We start from the raw sequence: 20341 nt of genomic DNA, 5'->3' as shown, positions 1-20341 counted from the left end.
ACTGTTTTTTAATCCAGTGTAAATAGTATCATTATATTGTTTATCGTATTTTGTGTTATAACTTTGCTGGGCTTTGGTTATAACTGCTTTCTTGGGGTTTTAACCAGCCTGGTGTTAGTGTAACTGAATATAGTTTTGGTAAGATTATTTTTAGAGTCGGAGGGTTTAACAGCAGCCAGACATGTCAGCCTCTCACAAGAGGAACAGCAGTGTCCAGTGACTAATCTGTCAGCTGAGGACAGCTGAAAGGAGTAATCCCCAATGAAACAGTGCCATCCATTAGGTGAACAAATGGACGGGTTAAAAAAAAGCACAGCGTGTAACACAGATGAAGTAAAGGTGGAGGTTGTTGCTCAAGAAGTACCGTATATATTGTTATCTTTTAGTTACTGTTATTTAAAAGAATTATTCAAACAATGTGACTATTGAAGAACAGATTTCTTGAAGTGTTCACCTTTTAAACATTAAATTGATGCTTTTCTGTAGAAATCATATGCTTAAACCCAGGGCCGTTCAGAGATGTTTGAAGGGGCGGGGCTCAAAGTTAAAAAGGGGCACACAGAACCAGGCTGAATAACAACAACCCGCATTCATCAAAACTCTAATAATCGGATCACATCATACTATATCACTGTCATCAGGTGGGGACCTGATGGGTACAATGTTACTGCTGCTGCTGCTGATAGTGCTGGAGGGCAGGGCTGTGCTGATCTCAGACTGTAGACATTAAAGAGTGACATGTCCCTCCCGTCCATGCCAAATCTACGCCCTTGATTTCAAGATCACAATAATCTTACAATTTACAACTACAATTTCCAAAAAGAACTAACACAAATCAAACACACTTCAATTAAATACTTACTTATAATTTACTTTCCAAAGCCACGCGGAGCCGCAGTGTAAGGATGAAAGAGCCGCGGGATGCCGACCCCTGTCCTACGCACTTGGAGTATCCTCCTTCACGGTTGTGTGATCATTTCCCCATCTTTGTCCACATATATATCACCAGATGTTTAATATCAAAACTATTAACATGTTCATTTGTTCAGATTTTTTCACAGTGGTATCTGCCACCACGTCCACTTTGTCACTTTGGAAACATTTACAAGCTTCTGTTTTCTGCTACTTAAAATATATTTTTGTAAAAGAAAAATCAAAATAGCATTTATGATTTATTTCAGTATCATTCTGTGAATTCAACATTCAGAGAACATAAAATGTTTGACAACTTTAGAATAATTTTATTATAAAATACAAATAACTTTTAAAAGTAGCTGTTAAGTCAAAACTAAAGCTATCCGGGCTGGGCATCACAGCTGCATTTAAAGACTGAACCTCAAACTGTGAAAAGTTCAGAACAAAGTGTCTGCAGCTGCATTTAATATGTCACTTTACACACGTTTAGTTCAGCATTAGTCTTAAAGTCATTTGAGCCTCATGTTTACATCTCTAAGATCCAACTGTGACAATTTTCCATCAGTCAGCTTATAAGACAAACCACTCATGATTAATGTGTAACAGAAAATGAGACGAGATGATAATAAATGTGTGATGTCATCGCTGTCTCCGCTCTTATATGTTGATAAATGAATAACTATAAAAGTGTTCATGTTAAGTACTAAAAACAGCAAATTATCATAAATCTGGGATTTCAGTTTTTGTAAAAATGTAAACTTGTGCAAGTTAATTTACTCTTCTACGCACTCTGACAGTGATTTTACAAAACAGGAAATGAACTGGAAGGCCAGTCAGCTGATTCAGGTGCAGCTCTCTCCCGGGACTCTTCCTCGAGTGCGTGTACACACAAATACACGCCACGAGTTGATCTTTGACTTCAACATGAGCCTGAGTAAGCTCAGACTGGAGGACTGTGGGAAAGGCAATGCAATGTATTTCAGGGTTTGAGCAAACATTTAGTGGCACTTCCCCTTAGACTGGCCAATTCTGACACTTGTTCTGGATTAATCTGTGTCCAAGTATCACAGCTGCTGTCAACATTGCATCCATGATCCTTCAGTTTTGCAGAGTGACTATTATTTTATTAATATTAGTACTCAGTATAAATGGGTACACCTTACACCTGTGCAATTTAAATACATCTTGGTAATTAGGGTGGCCACCTTAATAAGGTAGTGTTAAAAATTGCCACTTTTGGATCTAGAAAAGACAACATGATGGCCCAGACTCACCTGAGCCACTCTGACTCAGGTGAGTCTGGGTTTATGCTCGAGGAAGAGCTGCTCATTAAAACAAACACAAATATAAATAAGCGGCATTGTTGGACTGTAAACGTTTAACAGCTTGTGAAGCTTTGTGACTGTAAAAAGGTGCCGTTGTTATTACATGGCTGTATACAGAAAGAATGGTAATAAAATGAGACAAAAATATTAAAGTGCCAGCATGTGAAATATGACCAGTATAACCACAGAACAAAAACAGAAGAATAAATATGCAGAAACACTGAAAATAATTTGAAGGAACCAAAATAAGAGTTTCTTTGCTTTGTGTGATGCAGAGAAAAGAAACCATAAGGTCACAGAAGAAGACCGTAGTAATGTTTAAAATGCAGCAATAGTCACCAGACCTGTTATTAAATCGTGTTAATTCTGTGTGTATTCTAACAAATGCAGAAAAGGTTGTTTTGGCTTTAATAGTGAGAAAAGCAGGTGTATTGTGCATCAGTTCCCTTTGTATTCTGATTGGCTGATTTCATTAGTTGCTTCGAATCCTCTGACAGTTAGAGCTCGATTTGGATGAGTACGTGGCAGAACCTGTGGGACACGTGTTTCTATTGTAAATGAGACACCAGGTCTCAGTGGGACTGCCTGTATAAATAAAGGTTAAATAAATAAACATGAGGTAAAGAGCTCACAGAGAAGAGTTTAAATGGAGACGATGGGACGAAGCCAATCCAAGACAGCTCTACAACTCAACTTAATGAGTGTAAAGTAATTAAGAACATGTGGTCGTGAATTTTCACAGCTGGCTGAAGGACATTCTGAGCTCCTCCTCCCTCATGCTACGGTCCAATCGCTGTGTCTCAGACTCTAGGATGGATGGGATTGGATGTTGTGTGATAGTTGCTAGTGAATCACTGAGGTCAAGTCTCAGAGAGAGCATTGACTGGCTGTTTCTGGAGGACTGCTGAATGAACTCTGCCCTTTGTTGCTGACCGACAGCCAGTGCAAACTGGAGCTGCGTCACCTGGAGGAGAGGAGATACAGAGACATCATCAGCACCCACCTGACATCAAAACACCAGGAAGTCTTCTTTTGTGCTTTGCACTCACCTGGTCCTGTAGCTCCCTCACTTTGCTCCTCAGTTGCTGCTCGTCTGTGCTGTTTAAAGACCCCTAAAACACACAATAGTTTTGCAACCACACTTTCCTCTTTTGACATTTGTCGTAAACACATACCTGATAGTCAGTGTCTGGAGAAATGCACTTACCCTAACACAACCTGTAATTAGTACTGTAATAAGGGAACTGTGTGTCTCACCTGCATGCTCTCACTCAGCTGCTGTCTGAGCCTCGACCGCTCTTCCGCCACCTGAAATACACAATAATAAGTATTCATATCAGTGTGTCTCAATGCTGTGTATCTGTATACCTTTCTTAGTGTTGTGTCTGCACATTGAAATCTGTCTCGTCTTAGGCACACACTGGGTCTGTGACTCTGACACAGTCCCTTTGTACAGCTAGTTTACACCAGGAGCAAATATAGTGACCAGATTATATCCTATATCAGAATATAGTTTGACCAGATTCTCTGTGCTGCTCCTGGGTCCTAGTTCCTGCCATCTTTACCTTGCTGTGTGCAACTCGACACTTCTTGTGTTAAAAATAGATCCAACACTATTTTATGTGACGTGGAGCAAAGATACGGCAACGTTTCTTTAAAGCTCCGCGGCACATCTGCTGGGAAGTGGTTGCAATCAACTCAGGTCACTTAAGACAAACTGCATCCTGCTGTATGACTGGGCTGTGTACCTGTGTCACTGTGGCTTAATGTAGATGTGTACACAGCGTCTCTCTGGGTGTGTGCACGTGTACCTGTCTCATTGTTGTGTATACCTGTTGCAGCGTCTCTCTCAGTGTGTGTGTCGCTCTTTTCAGTTTGTCTTTCTGATTTTCCAGATGAAAGTTTTTCTTATTCAGTCGTTTCTGATCCAGTTCCAGTTCAGCCACCAGACTCTGCAGGACCATCAGTCTCTCCTTCAAACCCTGCAGACACATTTTTCCCACACAGCTCCACTTTACAACCTGTTTCCTGTCGATGCACTTGTGTTCTTTGAGTACAGCTGCACTGACAACCTGACCACAAACTGACCTTTGTATCAGACGTGGCCACTGGGCTCTGCTCCTCCTGCTGGGCTCTCCTTTTATAGCCCATCAAAGCTGCATCTGTTTGCTGTGATCGAGCTAATCCGATTCCATCCCTGCCCTGCCCCATCTCCTCTGTGCTCTGACTCAGAGTGTCCACCTGCACATCAGCAATAAAAACAGTTACATTACAATGACAAATTAACAGAACAGTGCCATAGGGATTAAATGCAACCCATATACGAGATGACTTTATTTAAAATAATGCTTAAGCTCAACCCCAGATTTATGAGTCTTTGTGAACTTACGTAGCATGTTTTTCAGCTCAGAAGCATTTAACACCCTGTGATCAACTTCAATAAATTCCTTGATAACACAAGTTTGAATGATCAATATAGTGGGGCAGAGCTATAATTCACAGTTTGATCTGATAGCAGAGTGCAGGCATTGAACAAACACTATACGAGGACTTGCACATATTTTATAGCTTGTTTTAGCTGCTTGGTGGTTGTTGAAATGGTTTGTGAGCGTTTAGCTTACATCCTGAATGTTTCCGAGGATCTGGCGGTACATCCCGTTAAACCAGATGTTTTCCATTTCACTCCCAGTACTGGAGGCACTGGGGTTAAGTTTATTGTTTAATTATTCTATGTAGTATGAATGGCCATAGGGGAAGTTTTTATCATTGGAAAAAGCTGTAAAACTTGTGAAAATACAGTTAAAAGTTCAAAAAGTTGCTTGTTTGTGGTGAGAAGCAGATGAAACAAGTTAAGAATTATAAAATGGCTTCAAGCGCACAGTCAGGCCTCATTCAGACACCCAGTATCACTGAAATGCAGCCAGATGCTGCTCATGTCACGTTTTCACTCCTTCCTTCACTATTTCCCGACACGCTGGCTCTCCCGTCTTTCTATGTACCTGGCCTGTACCACTACACTTGCTGTCTTCTGGAAAGTCATACCATTTGACATCCCAAAAGACTGGTAATGGTATGATCCCAGTCTGTCTTTACGTATGATTGGCCACATGGTGAGCCTATCAAAATAAAGTCCCACCCCTGCCTGCATCGATTCTCAGCAGTGATGAAGATTTGGCTCCCACATATCAACGTCTATTAACAACTGAGGTGTGAAATCGTCTCTCAGGCTGGATATGATTGTATATCAGGCCGTGGGCCGTATGTTTGACACCCCTGCTACAGAGGGTTCAAGCAGTTTGACCTCAGTTCGAGCAGTATCACTGTAAGGGCGACTGTTTTTCTACAGTGTAACCAGCGTTTGTGTGACTGACAGACTGAAGTACCTGACTCTGCAGGGAGTTTTGCACCATCACCTCCACGCTCTGCTTCACTCCTCTCATCTCCTTCTGAGGAAATTCATCTTTCGTCTTTGTCAGCTTATTTTTTTCCATCTCCTGCACTTCCTCCTTGAGAGCTGTCACCTCTTCCTCCGTCCTCCGTAGCTTCTCTTTTATCTGCTCCTTCTCATTTTGTTCTTTTTGCAGCTCTTTTTTAATAACCAGTAACTCCATCTTAGTCGTCCTCAGCTCTTCCTGCGTCTCCTCTCCCCACACCTCTCTGAGATATTGTGCTTCTTCTCTCCATTTTAACAGCTCATCTTGTGCCTCCTCCTTCCTTCTTTTCTCCTTTTGTACCGCCTCCCTAAGCACCGACATCTCTAGATTGCTTCTCTCCATCTCCTTCTGCACTTCCTTCCTAAGAGCCGATGCCTCTTCCTCCTCGGTGTCCAGCAGCCTGGCTTGCTGCTCTTTCGTTCTCATTTGTCCATCAGCTTCTGTTCCCTTCTCTATCGATTTATCCTGCAGACGTTTCTTCTCTTCCCTCAGTATCATCAGCTCATCCATTTTTCCTTTCATCGCCTCCTCAACTTCCTTTAGTGTGTTCTCCAGTCTCCTCTTCTCCTCAAACATCTTCCTCAGCTCCTCTCTTTGGTCCTTCATGTCACTTTCTACCTCCGACAGTTGTTCCTTCAGCCTTTTTGTCTCCTCCCCAGCTCTCCTAAGTGCTTCTTTCTCTTCCTCGGCCTCCCTAAGTTTCTCCTCTAATCTCTTCTTCTCCTCCCCAACCTCCATCAGCTTACTTTGCAGTCTCCTCGTGTTTTCTTTCTCAGTTCTACTTAGTGCCTCCCATTCTCTTCTCTCCTCTTCCTTCTCCTCCAGTACAGCTCTTAACCGCTGCACCTCCTCCTCTTGCTCCACACAGATATGGTTAAGCTTTGTAGCCTCACTCTCGCTGTGTTCTGCTCTCTCCTGCCACTGCTTTATCTCCACCTGCAGCCTGTCACGGGCTTCCTCCATTTCTTTTACTCTTTTCCTTGCTCCCTCGCTCTTTGTCTGTCCCTCCTGTAGCTCCCTAACCTGGGAGGAGATCGTGTCATCTTTTTCCATACCCTTCCAACTTCCTTCCAGGTGGTCCCCCCTTACCTCCTTTTGCTTTAGTCTGGCATTCACCTCTTGATGGTCTCTCTCTCCTTCCTCCTCCCCCTCCTTCAGATGTTCCCGATGCTCCTCCACTACTTCTTCTCTTTCCCTCACCTGTAATTCCAGGCTCTGCTCCTTACATTTCGCCTCCGCCTTAACTTCATTAAACTTCTCATTGGCCACATTCAGCCTTTGCGTCATCAGCTCTGCCTCCGCTGCTTTCTCCTTTAGCTTCTCGAGCAGCTTTGCAACCACCTCCTCCTTCTCCTCTAGCAGTTTGTCTTTCTTTCTCCTTTCATCCTCTTGTAATGTTGAGATTTCTTTTTTCAGTCTGTTAATCTCCTCCTCTTGTTCTTCCACTCTCACCCTCCATCTGTCCCTCTCTGCTTCTGTCCTCAGCTGGTCCACCTTCTTCTCTCTTTCCTCCTCCCTTTTTAATCTCTCCATCCGCTCACAGAGGGCTTCCACTTCTCTGTCCCTCTGCTTCGTCTCCTCTCTTCTCCTCTCCTCCCAAAACTCCTTCTCCTCTCTCTGCCTTTCCTCTGTCCTCTTTAGCTCCTCTTCCAGTTCCTCCTTCTCTCCCTCTAATCGCTGTACTCTTTCTATCATAAGGTTGATTTGAGTCTTCATCTCTATTACCTCCTTCCTCATTTTCTCCTCTTCTCTTTGCCTCTCCTCCACCTCCTCAGTTAATCCCTCAATGTAATTCCTCAGCACCTCAGCTCCTTCTCTTTTCCCCGAGTTCTCACTAAAAAAACTCCTTTCTTCCTGTTCGGCCTCCGTCTCATCCTTCCTCTCCATCTCCTCCCTCCTTCTTCTTCTCCTTCTCAGTTTCTCTATCTCCTCTGTCATCCTCTCCATGTCCTCTTGCAGTGCCTTCTTCTCCTCCTCACTCATCTCCCTCCTCTTCTTCTCATCTTCTGCCCTGGACATCATCTCCTCCAGCTCACCTCTCAGACACCGGATCTCCCCTTTAAAAAAAACAAAAAAAGTTTTAAATACAACTAAACTAATTTACATCAAAATCACTGTTGTTCCTATTAATGTCAGCACAACTGATATGTTTCACTTGAGTGTGTTCACTGGGATGAATTCATTCACACTGCATTTAATCAGAGTGTGTGTGAACGTTAGAAAGTTTGAGACATGTTGTCCTCAGAACTATCGAGTCAATCATCACAACTCTGTCCGAGGAGGAGAGCAGCTGTGGTCTCGAGACAGGCTGCTGGGAACAGCAGGAGACTGGAGGGAGACAGGACTGTAACCAGCACACTCAAGCCTGCTGCTGTCTGAGGAGTGTAAACCTGTCATGTTGCTGGAGTTGTTTGTCCCATGGGAAAGCTGCTTAGAGGAGGCTCAGGAAAGAAAGAGGGGAAATAAGCAGACCTGGTAGGCAACTGTTGGAGGCAGGGGCTAAAGCCATGCTGCAAACCTGTGGAGGTGGGTGTAGGGGCTCTGGGCCCAGTCACTACACAGAGTCCTGTGAAGCAATAAAGCCATCGAAAATCTGAGAAGCTGGTTGAAGAGAGGCGGCATGTAGCAAACGATGCTACCTGAACACAAGTCAGAGCTCGATCACCCTGGGAGAGAGCCTCTCTAAGATGTCTTTTAATACTCAATCATGTTGCCAATTAAGCTAAAATCTTTGGTACTATTTATTTTTCAGCCTTTTGCTGCCACCTTTATTGATATGTGTTACTGACTAATAGTTTTCTTAAAACAGGCCAATTTTCTCAATTCAAACATGTTTAATGTTCTATTGTGAATCAAATGTTGGTTTATGAGATCTGCCAATGATTGCATTCTGTTTTTATTTCCATTTTATACATCTTCACCACTTTTTTGGAATTTGGTTGCTGTGAATCACTGCCACATTTATATGTTTTTCTTGTTCTAAGCAAGATCTAAGGAAGAAAGGTTTAATATTATGACTTTAGGCGTACTGTCACTGACCATGTAAGGTGTCTTTGGCCTGCTTCAGAGTGTGGATGTGTGTGTTCAGCTGACATCTTTCCACCTCTGACTGTGAGAGATGCTTCTGCTGCTCACTGAGCTGCTGGTGGGCAGACAGCGACAGAGACCTGCAGGAGGAGAGAGAGCCAGGATGTCAGTATGCATGCGACCCCTACAAACGAATCCTGATTTTATTTAGTGTGCTCAGCACCGGATCTCCTGCAGATCAACTTCGAGCTGCTCCTTGTGTTTCTGCAGACTATCCAGCTCCTCTTGTAGGCGCCTACTCTCTCTGAGCTGCTCCTGCTGTTGTATGCTCCTATTTTTCACCTCCTCCATTGCTTGCCCCAGCTGGTCCTGCACCTCCTTCAGCTCCTCACACATCGTGGCATGCTGAAAGGACAGCTCATCCAACTGCCGTCCAGCCCCCTGTCTCTCACCCACGGAGGGAAACCTCCCGTCTTCCTCCGGCTCTGTCTCTCGTTCTCTCAGCTGCTGAACAGCATCTTCCTCTGCCTCTCTCTGTACTCTAACAGACACAGCACAATTCACACTAATTATTCAGGATTAAAATCAAATTAACTTTACTGTTCTGGCCTGAGGACTTGGGTACAAACTGATCTCACCTGAGCTTGCTGAAATCCATGTTTAGGGTTTTGACTTCTCTCTCCAGAGAACTGACTTGTGACCTCTGAGCCTGCAGCTGTGATTGGCCCTCTGACAGCGCAGACTCCAGCTGGTAACAGACACGTGAACTGACTTACATGATGTACTAAAAGCTGGAAGCCACAGAGAGAGGGCATGTAGGGAGGAGTACCTGCAGCAGCTGTTTGTGCAGCTCTCTCTTGTCTGAGGCCAAAGAAGAGTTCAGGGCGGACAGCTTGTCTAGCGCATCCCGTCCCTCCTCCACCTCCTGTCTTAATGCGCTCTCCTGCATCGACAGACGCGACACGCACTCCCTGGACTGATGAGACAAAGATGGCAGCCAGGATATCATTCTATGCAAATGAGTGTAAAGCTAAGAGTCTTGCTCTGAGGGCCGACACGTTCTCGGTGTCATGTCTGTACCTTCTGTAAGGCATCTCTCATATCAGAAGCATCTTCCTCTGCTCGCTGCTTGTCCAGCTGCTCCCTCTCTAGTGCTCCCTGCGAGAAAAGAGGACGACGAGACCACAAGATGTTCAGCTGCTTTAAATGGCGCACTACTTATTTTAGTGACAACAGTTTCTGAAGGGGACCATTTCCTGCTGTGTGTTAAATGTAAGAAAGGCTAAACCGCCCACAATAAGATAGTTTCACAATATATGATTGAGATTTTTCACATTTTGCAATAAGTGTAGTATTTTAATCACATTTAATGTGATTTATCACCTTTTTCAAACAGCAAATCATCAGTCTGTAGTTGAATGGGGTCAGACTGGCAGTTCTGTAATTCTATGTTGGATGGTTGAGCTGATTTATTCCAAGTTTGCTGGGCTAACGTTATCTCAGAATGGTGACGCAGGAGTTTATTACTATTTTCATTTATTGAATAAAACATCGATATTTGGTCTCCACACAAAATATCACATCACTGCGCCGTCTCAGTTCATGTATAAAAACTGCTTGAGTGAGTGAGCCTGTTCACCTTCAGACTATAAATTTCTGCTTGGGTCACAGTCTCCCGCTTTGTCAGCTGGACGTTCTCCAACACCTCAGTCTCAACTCTGAAACAAAACCAGTGCATTGTTGATGAACCAGTAAAGCACAGTGCAGTGCAGTGGTGACCTATGCTGAGTACCGTCTGCGCATTTCTGTCTGCAGCTGTCTGTTTCTCTCCTCTTGTTCATCCTTCTCCTTTCTCAGTCTGTGATTTTCTCTCCTCAGCTCTTCCTCCCTCCTCTGCAGTTCCTCGACCTGCAGACGCAGGAAGGATGCCGTCTCCTTCTCTCTGTCACACACATCGGTAAATACAGAGCTGTAAACTCTGTCAGTGTCATTCACTAATTCATTTACAAGCATGAATTACACAAAAGTGTAGCATAAAATCTAAATTGGTTTTCACTGTGTGAACCTGCTCAGTACGTCCATAATGTGGCCAAGCTCCTGCTGCTGTTGTTGTGTGTGTTCGTGTAGCTGCTGGTTGTTGTCCTCCAGCTGCTTCAGTCGCAGGTGCAGGGCTGCTCTCTGCTCACCGAGCTGCTGCAGAGATCGCTGTGCCCCCTGACACACACACACACACACACACACACACACACACAGTAAGGCTTTCGACTAGCATAGGCATAACCATACTGATTCAGACTGCAGGCATGTGTGTGCTGCTTTTTGACTGTATAATGAACATCAGGCTGAATAACTTTAGACATCTAAAATACATTTGCAATATTTTAAATGTGATAATGATTTTTAATTTCATTCAGTTCATTTAAATTAGTTAAAATTAAGGAGCTGTCCTACAAAATTATGCACATATGCTTTTATACAACACAAAGGAAAAAATTGAATTTATCAGAAATGTGTGAAAATGATCATTTTCAGTTACAATGTAGCTGTCTGTATTTGTTTAAAGACAAATTCTGTGCTGAACCTGTTTTCTGGTACGAGTGGGGTGCTTTCATATCACTTCAGGATCAGCTGCACAGCGTTGTCCACACAGACTTGTTTTGTGTGTCGACTCCCAAAAACTGGGAATCATGAACACCAGTATAATACACGACTGTAGTGTCAGGACCTGGGCCTAAACAGACAACTCTTTAAAATGATGCACTAATCCTGTCAGTTTGCACAGCCAACACTCAGTAATGTAACATGAAGTTTTGAACAGTATACCCATTTTTAACTACTTCAGCACTTTGGGGTTAAAACCTGCACTTTGAAGTATTTCACCTGACAAATACATACTTGCATTTCCAACAAACCAAACTGTGTGAAAACCTGTAGACAATCAGGGATCAGGAGGCAGATGTTGTGGCTACACTGACACATTAATCATAAAAACAGTAGTGATTTTGCATATAAGAACTATATTGTGTTGTTTACCTGTAATTCCTCATTTCTCCACTGTAGGGCGCTCTCAGTCTGAGACAGGACGGAAAGCAAGCAGGACAGATCCAGGCTAAGGACACCCTCTGAGGAGATGTTCAGCGACTGACTGCTGGTTGAGGTCAGGACTCTGGACTGAACACAAAGTAGAACACAGGCTAACTTCAAATGCTTCACTTACTGCTGCTGACAGAGGCTCTTCATGTAGACCAGCCATCAACACGTACTACTGCAAGAATTCAATTCAATTATATTTCTATAGCACCAAATCACAACAACAGCCCCCTCATAGACTGTATACTGGAAGGTAAAGACCCTACAATAACAGAGAGAAACAGCCAGAGATTAAAAATAACTCGATTAAATGCAGTGGTGTATAAACACATGGTGAGAGAAGAATGCTCGTTGCATCATGGGAAGTAGAGCCATGAGTGGGACTACATTACTTTTTAATCCTGAGCATTACCCTTCAGTCCTCCTGTCTGTTTGTCACTCCCACCCGCTCCCACAATATTTGCGTCCAATCCTGCCCGCACTCGCAGACTCATCATAGCTTTCACGTGACATCAGAGCTACTGGGACACGCCCACCTGGAGAGCAAAACAGTATTGCGTCCTTTGCCCTCCTTCAAACATCTTTTAGTTTAAATTAGCAAAAGTGACAGACAGCTGCAGTGCTATTGGATGCACTAACTGATGTTCATTTACAGCTGCCAAAGGCAATACAGAGTATGGCACCCGTACGTGAACACAGCTCTCCTAACCCCACCTTACGGGCCAAATCGCACCAATCCCTGCTTCTCCACAGCAACCCTGGCTGTCTGTGGTGGCTCATTCAAACTGTAGGAATGATTTTCTGACATCGGAAGAATACTCTGTCAACTTTACTGTTATGAAACAACTTTGATGTGAAAATGAATACTAGCAGAACTTTTCTAACACTGCACAGTAAATGTCAAAGTCAACTAAACGTAAGACATGTGCGAGTTCATTGAATTATGTAGCGCTTACGTGTGCTTTAACAATGAACAATCTCTTGTTCTTCATCTCCTACACGGTGGCATTATTTACCCATCTCGGTCAAAAACACACAGCTGTCCACACTTTGAAAGCTTTGATCCTGGCAGCAATGTAAGGGGAGCGTTTCTCTACAAGATACAGGTAGATGTCCCTGAACTAGAGCTCTGGGAGACACGTCATCACTGGGTCACCTGATCCAGCCCCAACTTCAAGCTTTGTCAAAAAATTCTTAAGCCTAATCTTAAAAGTAGAGATGGGGTCTGTCTCCTGAATCCAAGCTGCGAGTTTCTTCCACAGAAGAGGAGGCTACAAGTTCAAGGCTCCGCCTCCCATTCTACTTTTAAATATCCCAGGAACCACAAGTAAGCCTGCAGTGTGAGAGCGAAGTGATACTGTACCCTGAGGACAACCTCATGGTGCTCTCCCAGTGTGGTGGCAAGATTTCAATGTGCAAGGTCTCTGCAGGTCTCTATGCCTATAAATGGTGAGTGTAAACTTTAGTTTGGTCAGACAAGACTAAAAATGAACTCTGTAGATGCCGTAATCCACACCATGTTTGGATGTCAAAGGGCACTGCATATCAGCCCAAAAACACCAAACCCACAGTGAAGGTGGGAACATCATGTTTGTGGGCTGTTTCGCAGCATACAGCACTGGCACGCTTCATAGACATGAAGGATGAATAGGAAATTGTTTTAGCACAACACACAGCTGAGGATTGAGTTGGTTTCAGAGAAAGAAAATACAGCTGCCCAGCCAATCAGCTGACCTGAAGCCAAATGAAAATCTATGAACTCTGCACTTGAGTTCTCTTTGCAGAACCTTCAGGATTTAAAAACACTGTTTGTGTAGAAGAACAGGCCAAAATCACACCTGAGCAATTTCTCCATACAAAAGGTGTCTTGAAGCTGTCGTCACCAACAAAGCATTAAATACATTTCAGTAAGAGTATTTAATATTTTCCCTATGTCACTTCTAATTATTATCGATTAATGCATGAACATCTATGGTTTGATGTCTTTGAATATTGGATGGGCTGTTACTGGTGAGAATCTCATGTCAACACCAACTTGAGAAATAGACTGACTGAGAAAATTGGTCACGTGTTCAATAATAACTGTACTCATGTAACAAGACTTCATTAAACAGGACAGCAATAGAAACACTGTCCTTGGACAGCTGACCAACATAATGACAGACTCACCAGTTTGATCACAGCATGGCTCACAGACTGCAGGCTTCTCTGTATTACTCTATGTCTCTCAGCCTCCCTCTCTCTCTCCTCCCTCAGACTGACCTCTGTCTGCAGTGAGCCAGCGAGCGCCTCAATCCTGGCAAAGAAAGAAGGAGAATGATCGAGAGGAGAACAGAGGGAGGTGCAGGATGTGTTTGAACGTCTGGTAGAAACTAATTTACCTCTGCTGCAGCTGTAAAACTTGAGTCTGCTGAACAGACTTCACCTCTGGAATGTCTTGCTCTTCCTCGTCCCTCCTTTCCTCATCCTTCTCCTCTTTGTGTTCCAACTCTCCCAAAGAAAAGATTTGCATTGTGGATGATGAGAGGAGAGGAGGTGCAGAAGAGTTCGGAGGACAGAGGGCCAGATCGGAGGACGGAGGGGGAGAATAGAATGAAATGGGAGGGAAGTGGGGAGTGAGAAGAGGGGGAGAAACAGAGGAGAAGGAGAGAGGATTAATGTGAAGTGTGCTGAGCCTCAGAGAGGAGGAGACAGAGTCACAGCTGGAGAGGAGAACGGATGAGAGACGAGAAAACTCGGCCCTCAGCTGCCACAGGTCCCTGCAGACACAGACAGGTGGGTCAACATGTTTACAAACTCAGGTTGGTCATTTTGGAAACGGTCTGAACCCTGTCCCCTTCTAAAGTTCTCTCTTCTTTAGGGTCTTTGAATACCTCTGCATGCCGATTGGTGGTGCTAATAACTGGACTGAACCAACTGCAGAGACGGTCCTTTGAGTGAAGCCTCGCCTCAGACGTACCTGTCAGCAGCCGTTTTCATAGCGTGACAGTCTCGTCTCAGAGCAGCCACAGATCTCCAGATAGACAGCAGCCGAGCCTGCTGCTCACCCACGAGACACAGCCGACGCTACACACACACACACACACACACACACACACATAAATATATAAACACAATAACTGCCATCTTTAAAATCAATTAAACTGCAGACCTCTCGCTCTTTCTGCAAATCAGCCTCTCGCTGCTCTGCCTCCTCCACAGCTGTCATCCAATCATTCGTCAGCTTCTGGAGGTTCTCCTTCAGGGCCTGGTTGGCCTGCTCTGATTGGACAAGTTGCTTGCAAAGGAGACTATTGGTGTCACCTAAACTGACTGACCTGAGGAGGGAGACACATATGGTGACAATAAGTTATTAAATCAGCACCTTCAAATAAAACCACAAACTTCTTTTTTAAACCGTCATGAAAAAACTGACAATATTTGCATAGAAAAATCACAATTATAAGTGAACTTCATTAAATTAAACAGCTATAGCAGTAATTCTGGCTCTGAGTTTGAGAACGCCTTTTTAAATACAATAAAATGATGTTATGACTTTTGGTCACTGGAAGAAAACCTGTAACAAACATCAAGGGCTGCATGCTTGAGTGGATGGATGCACCTTTACTCAGACAAAGCTTAAATACAAATGGTTCCTGTGTTTATAGTAAGAGGCATGAATGGAATTTCATCCATGTTTCAGAAGGAGAATCCCCTCCAGTGACTGACGAGCAGACTCTGTTATTGTCCTTATCCATGTGGCAAGAGAATTAAATGTTTCCTTAAAGTGAGTAACAATACAAGTTTATGTAAAATAGCAAAAAGCTACATTTAAATGATGTAATATTTTTGTGACTGTTTAGTATATGTACTGTACTGCAGGTGTTTTAATTACACTAAGAAATAAAATCATTGCTCGTTGTGTTCTGTAAAATTCAGTATTCAGACCAACATGAGGTGGATGCACTGATGAACACATAAATGTACAATGGTTGAGGCTGGCATGGAAGAAGCAGCAAAATGATTTGACAATAATTAGCACTGATAACTTTGCAGAATTCCACTTTTGGTGCACGGCTGCATGAAAACGTTTGCACACCTTTTGAAATGATCAGAACTTCTGAAACATCTTATAAGCAAGAACAATAAATAATTGTTGATGCTAACACTCATAAAGCTGCACTCCTTTTATCCTCTGGGGTCAAAATGATCCCAGTTATTTAAAGTATTGTTAATCCTGTGTTTCCTGTTCTTCTCATTTTGTACACAGACACCCTGTTTTTGACTGAAAATAACATGAAACATTGAAATATTTTGACTTACCACAGAGCGGTGTGTGTTGAACTTTAGTGAGAATGCTGTTTTTGAATCAGCTCATCAATCACCTGTTTTCCTCTGGGGTCAAAGGTCACCCCGTCACACCACTTCTTTAGTCCATTTTAAATTGAAGGCTTTTGCGACCTCATTTACATAAATTTTTACTTTTGAGCAAAAATAAATAAAATCATAAATTATTCTGATTACAGTTAATGATCAGAGTCAGATGTTTTGACAGATCATCACAGATGGATATCTGCCACAGTTTAGTGAGGACGCTGTTTTTAAACCCTCTGATTTTTTGATCAAATCCGATTTTTTTGTCTGCTTGTTCAATTCAATTCAATTTTATTTATATAGCGCCAAATCACAACAAAAGTCGCCTCAAGGCGCTTTATATTGTACAATAGATCGCACAATAATGTTGTTCACACTACAAATAAAATGCGACAGCAAACGCGCTCTAGTGTGAACGCTCAAAGCGGCCCGCATGCGCAAAAGAAGACGTCACACACAACACGCTCTGTTTAGACCCAGAGCAAACAATATTGTTTGACTGATGGCCCTTAATATAAAGACTTCGGACTTTATGTTTCCAAATTTTGCTTTAAGTTATTTTGTTATTTACATAATAATGTAGATAACCTAATAATGATCCTTATTGCTGTTTTAGAGGAGCGGTGCTTCAAAGGATAGCTGCAGATTTCTGTCAGAATCTGCAGATTATACAGTACAAATAAAATGTTCACGTTGTCTTCCCAACAGTTTCACTGACATCTACACTGGATGGCCAGGAAGCGTTCGCGATGTCTTCTCCTGTGCTGATGATTGGCGTCCGTCTTGTGTCAGTGACGTAAAAGACGGATTTAATGCGACATGACCGTTCAAACAGCAGTCGCTTTCTAAAACATCGGATATGTATCGGATTCAGTACCACATATGAAAGTGACCCAGATCGGATTTGAAAATATCGGATTTGTGCCGTTCACACTGTCATACCATGATCGGATATGGGTCGCATAGGGTCAGAAAAATCGGATTTGATGCGCTTTCGCCTGCAGTGTGAACGTAGCCTTAGTTTCTGTGTAAGAATTAATTCACAACTTCTTGCTTTGATTTCCAAACAAAAGCGTGTCACCAGAATTTGAGTGTCTATATTCATGTGGTCACAGCAGGTCTAACCCAGCACAGACAGACATTCCCACTTACCTCTGTTGTTCCTCCTCCAGTCTGAGAAGAGCGCTTTCCAGAGAGTCATCTATGATTCTCTGTTAAAGCAAACACATAACAGCTGTATGTCGACACTCGCTGTGGTAGTTGTACTGTATCGTAGCAGGCAGTGTGTTAGTAGCACTGCAAATACTAATACTTAAGTCTGACCTCAGTGCTGAGCATCTGTGTATGATTATCCTGCAGCTGAAGCTCTAAATGCTGACATCGTTCTCTGTATTCCAACACCTGCAGTAAAATCACAATCAATATTTTCCATCTCCCACTACATCTACTCCAATTATGAGTACAGCAAGACTCTTTGGCCTCACCTTGTTCTGGAGCCTATGGATCAGCAGGGCCTGCCTGGCCTCCCTCTCTCTCCCCTCCCTTACCTTCTTCTTCCATTCCCTCTGCTCGCCCTCTAGTTGCAGAGAGAGAGCAAGTGAGGGAGACAACGACCGGCACAGCTGGTGGGAGGATGGAGAGAGAAAGATGTAAAGGCTTAACTTCATCTAATGATCAGCAAAACTCCCCCTGACCCTTCTCACCCTGTCCTTCAGAGCTCTGTTCCTGGACTCCAGCTCATCTTTTTCAGCATGACTCTCTGCCAGCTCCTCCTGCAGCCGACACACCTCCTGTTTAAGATGCAGCTTCTCTTCCTGCCAGCCTATCAACAACTCTTCTTCCATGTTTGGAAGTCCACCTGTCTGCAGTGCACCAGGACACACATGACTTTAGTAAATGAGTGAATTAATTTAAATTTTGGGGAAAAACACACACACAAATAAACCAAACTAAACTCAAACTAAATATAAAAACTGGCAAAAAATGTTCGGGTTTCTCATTCGACCTAGTGTGTGTGTGTGTGTGTGTGTGTGTGTGCGCCCAGTTTTGGGGCAAAGGAGAAAAGGCAGCAAATCTTTTCTGCATTGCTGTAATTTTTATGGTCTTCACAGATCTCCATCACCCACTCCTCATCATGTCTCTGACATCATTACAGGTGGAGGGACACAATCAACTCATTCTGTGCAGAACTAGAGTAAACTTACATGTCAAACAGAGCTTTTTGTGCAAGTGCACGCAGAGACTGAAGCAGAAACAGGAAATATGAAACCTGCTGTTGTAATACCCACCTGGGATTTCAGGTTTTGACGAGCCAGCTAATCCAAACTGGCTATGTTGAACTTACTTCGTGGTACATCCATCAAAGTTTAGGTCCCTTCAAAACTACATACTAATGTCACATGTCTGTTTGATGTTTGTGTCCAACCCTTGAACTGAAATGAAACACATTAAAGGTAAATTATAAACACAGAGAGCTGATGCAGCTGATGCAAATAGGTCATTTAAAAGTTACACACAGCCATAACAACTTTAGATTAGGGATGTGGGCAACTAATCAACTAATTATTGATCTTCTCACTACTACTGCCAGGAGTTAACTGGTAGTCAGTGCTGGTGTGGTAACAACCCTAACCCAGAATTTGCACCATTGGCCCAACTTGTCCCTTCACATATTTAGGTTTCCGTGCACATGTTGCAAACACCGGCACTACCGTCAAACACAGTCACGGCAGGCTGTGAGACCAGAAACTGGCTGCTGCAGTCTGTAATAACTGAGAAAACACAAATTTCTTTACATTTGTGCTAAGTTTATATAAACTGCCTAGGGTACCAGGATTAGGAACATCTATGCAGCTTTTGGGAATCGTTATAATGCTCACATCCATATTTGGTGTAGCAGCTGACCGGATGGAGACGTATTTGTACATTACGTTATTGACATTAGGTGTCACGATCAACGTACGTCACTTAACGGTCAGCCTGTTTTAAAGGATATGAAGGACTTTTGAGGCGTTTAATCGTTTTAAGCAGGTTTTATACTTATACAGCATTATTGTCAGAGCAAAATAAAGCGGAGGACGTTTTATAACAGAGGTTGATCTCTCCACAGGTCTAGCGTGATTTCCTCCTCACCATATGAGCTAGCTACTGACTACCTGACTGTTGAGCAACATGTTCTTTAATGTGGAAGCGCAGCTTTCCCCTCTGCAGGTAGCTGCTCGGATATAATCCCAGAGTCTGGCTAAAACGGTTCCACCAATCCGTTTCGTCCTCTAACTACCGTGAGCACACTTCTTCTGCTAGCATGCTAAGACCAGGAAACATACATTCAAGAATGTTCGTACCTTGAACTGTTGCCTCGTTTAGAAAACTAAAACATTTAGAGTGTAAACACAAACTGGTGTTGTCAGCGTATTCAAACCAGGAACCTCACCTCTCACCCGGACATAGACAGTCACGTGATCCCACCGAAACCTTCGCGCTTTGAGCGCCACCTGCTGGCAGGAAATATTTACATTTCCCTGTTTATTCTCAGTAGCTTTGTCAGCCCGTTTGGAGCTGCCTTAAACTGCCTTCAGCAAATACTATTTTCACCCTGTTAACATATGTGAGGTTGTTTAAATTGCTTAGTAATTAAGTCACCTTAGTTTGAGCTTTCTGGGAGTTGTCATCAGATTTGTTCTACACACTAACAAACAAAGCTAGAATCACGGTGTTTTATTTTTATAGCAGTGAAAATAAATGTGAATTCCCCATTTTTACCAACTATAGTCTCGTATAAAGACAATATTAAGTTTATTGTTAGTGCAGAAAATGTAACTCAGCCAAGATGGCTCATGAAACTGTGTACATGTTGGCAAATTCAGTTGTGTAAATCCACAAAGAGCAGCATGTCAGCGGATTACAGCATGTACACAAAGAAAATCTACTAGAGCTCACATTAGAAATTATTGTGAGTTGTGATCCCCCCCCCCCACACACACACACACACTCACACACTGAGGTGGTGGTCATGGCATGGTTATAAACCTTGTATTTGGGTTTATGAGTTTTGAAAATGCAGACAAAAGAAAAATGTTGGGAGACTATTTTTCAAGTTGGGTAATTTTTCCAAGGGCCAGCTGATAGCAAGACATTGTTGTTCTGTATTGGAGTTGAGTTGGTTGAGCCAGCACCGCACCCAATACGTCACTGCAT

At 43.2% G+C, this 20341-nt stretch overlaps 1 protein-coding gene across 6 annotated transcripts; it reads right to left on the bottom strand.

Moving 5' to 3' along the window:
• Positions 1–1159: 1159 nt before the first annotated feature.
• si:dkey-230p4.1 (centrosome-associated protein CEP250) lies at positions 1160–19665 on the bottom strand. Of its 6 annotated transcripts, none has more exons than XM_005460925.4 (25): positions 19578–19665; positions 18433–18576; positions 17848–18006; positions 17629–17766; positions 17468–17545; positions 17297–17355; positions 14943–15108; positions 14751–14857; positions 14173–14550; positions 13961–14087; positions 11735–11872; positions 10767–10915; positions 10494–10643; positions 10341–10419; positions 9782–9859; positions 9531–9677; positions 9340–9449; positions 8925–9266; positions 8714–8841; positions 5624–7731; positions 4329–4481; positions 4073–4222; positions 3498–3548; positions 3290–3352; positions 1160–3204 (listed from the first exon to the last, which is right to left on the bottom strand). In XM_005460925.4, exons 3-25 carry the CDS (start codon positions 17986–17988, stop codon positions 2977–2979), a joined length of 5268 nt encoding a protein of 1755 aa, XP_005460982.1. In that variant the 5' UTR covers positions 17989–18006; positions 18433–18576; positions 19578–19665; the 3' UTR covers positions 1160–2976. The 6 variants fall into 6 exon arrangements, with proteins under 6 accessions (XP_005460982.1, XP_005460980.1, XP_005460984.1 ...); XM_005460923.3 differs by having other exon boundaries at positions 19489–19588; XM_005460927.3 differs by having other exon boundaries at positions 8925–9242; positions 19489–19588.
• Between the last annotated feature and the right edge of the window lie 676 nt (positions 19666–20341).

The sequence above is a fragment of the Oreochromis niloticus genome, linkage group LG16 (genome assembly GCF_001858045.2).
Source record: "Oreochromis niloticus isolate F11D_XX linkage group LG16, O_niloticus_UMD_NMBU, whole genome shotgun sequence".
In the NCBI taxonomy this organism is placed as follows: Eukaryota; Metazoa; Chordata; class Actinopteri; order Cichliformes; family Cichlidae; genus Oreochromis; species Oreochromis niloticus.
The sequence above is the reverse complement of the archived record's forward strand: the minus strand, read 5'-3'. Positions and strand labels throughout refer to the sequence as shown.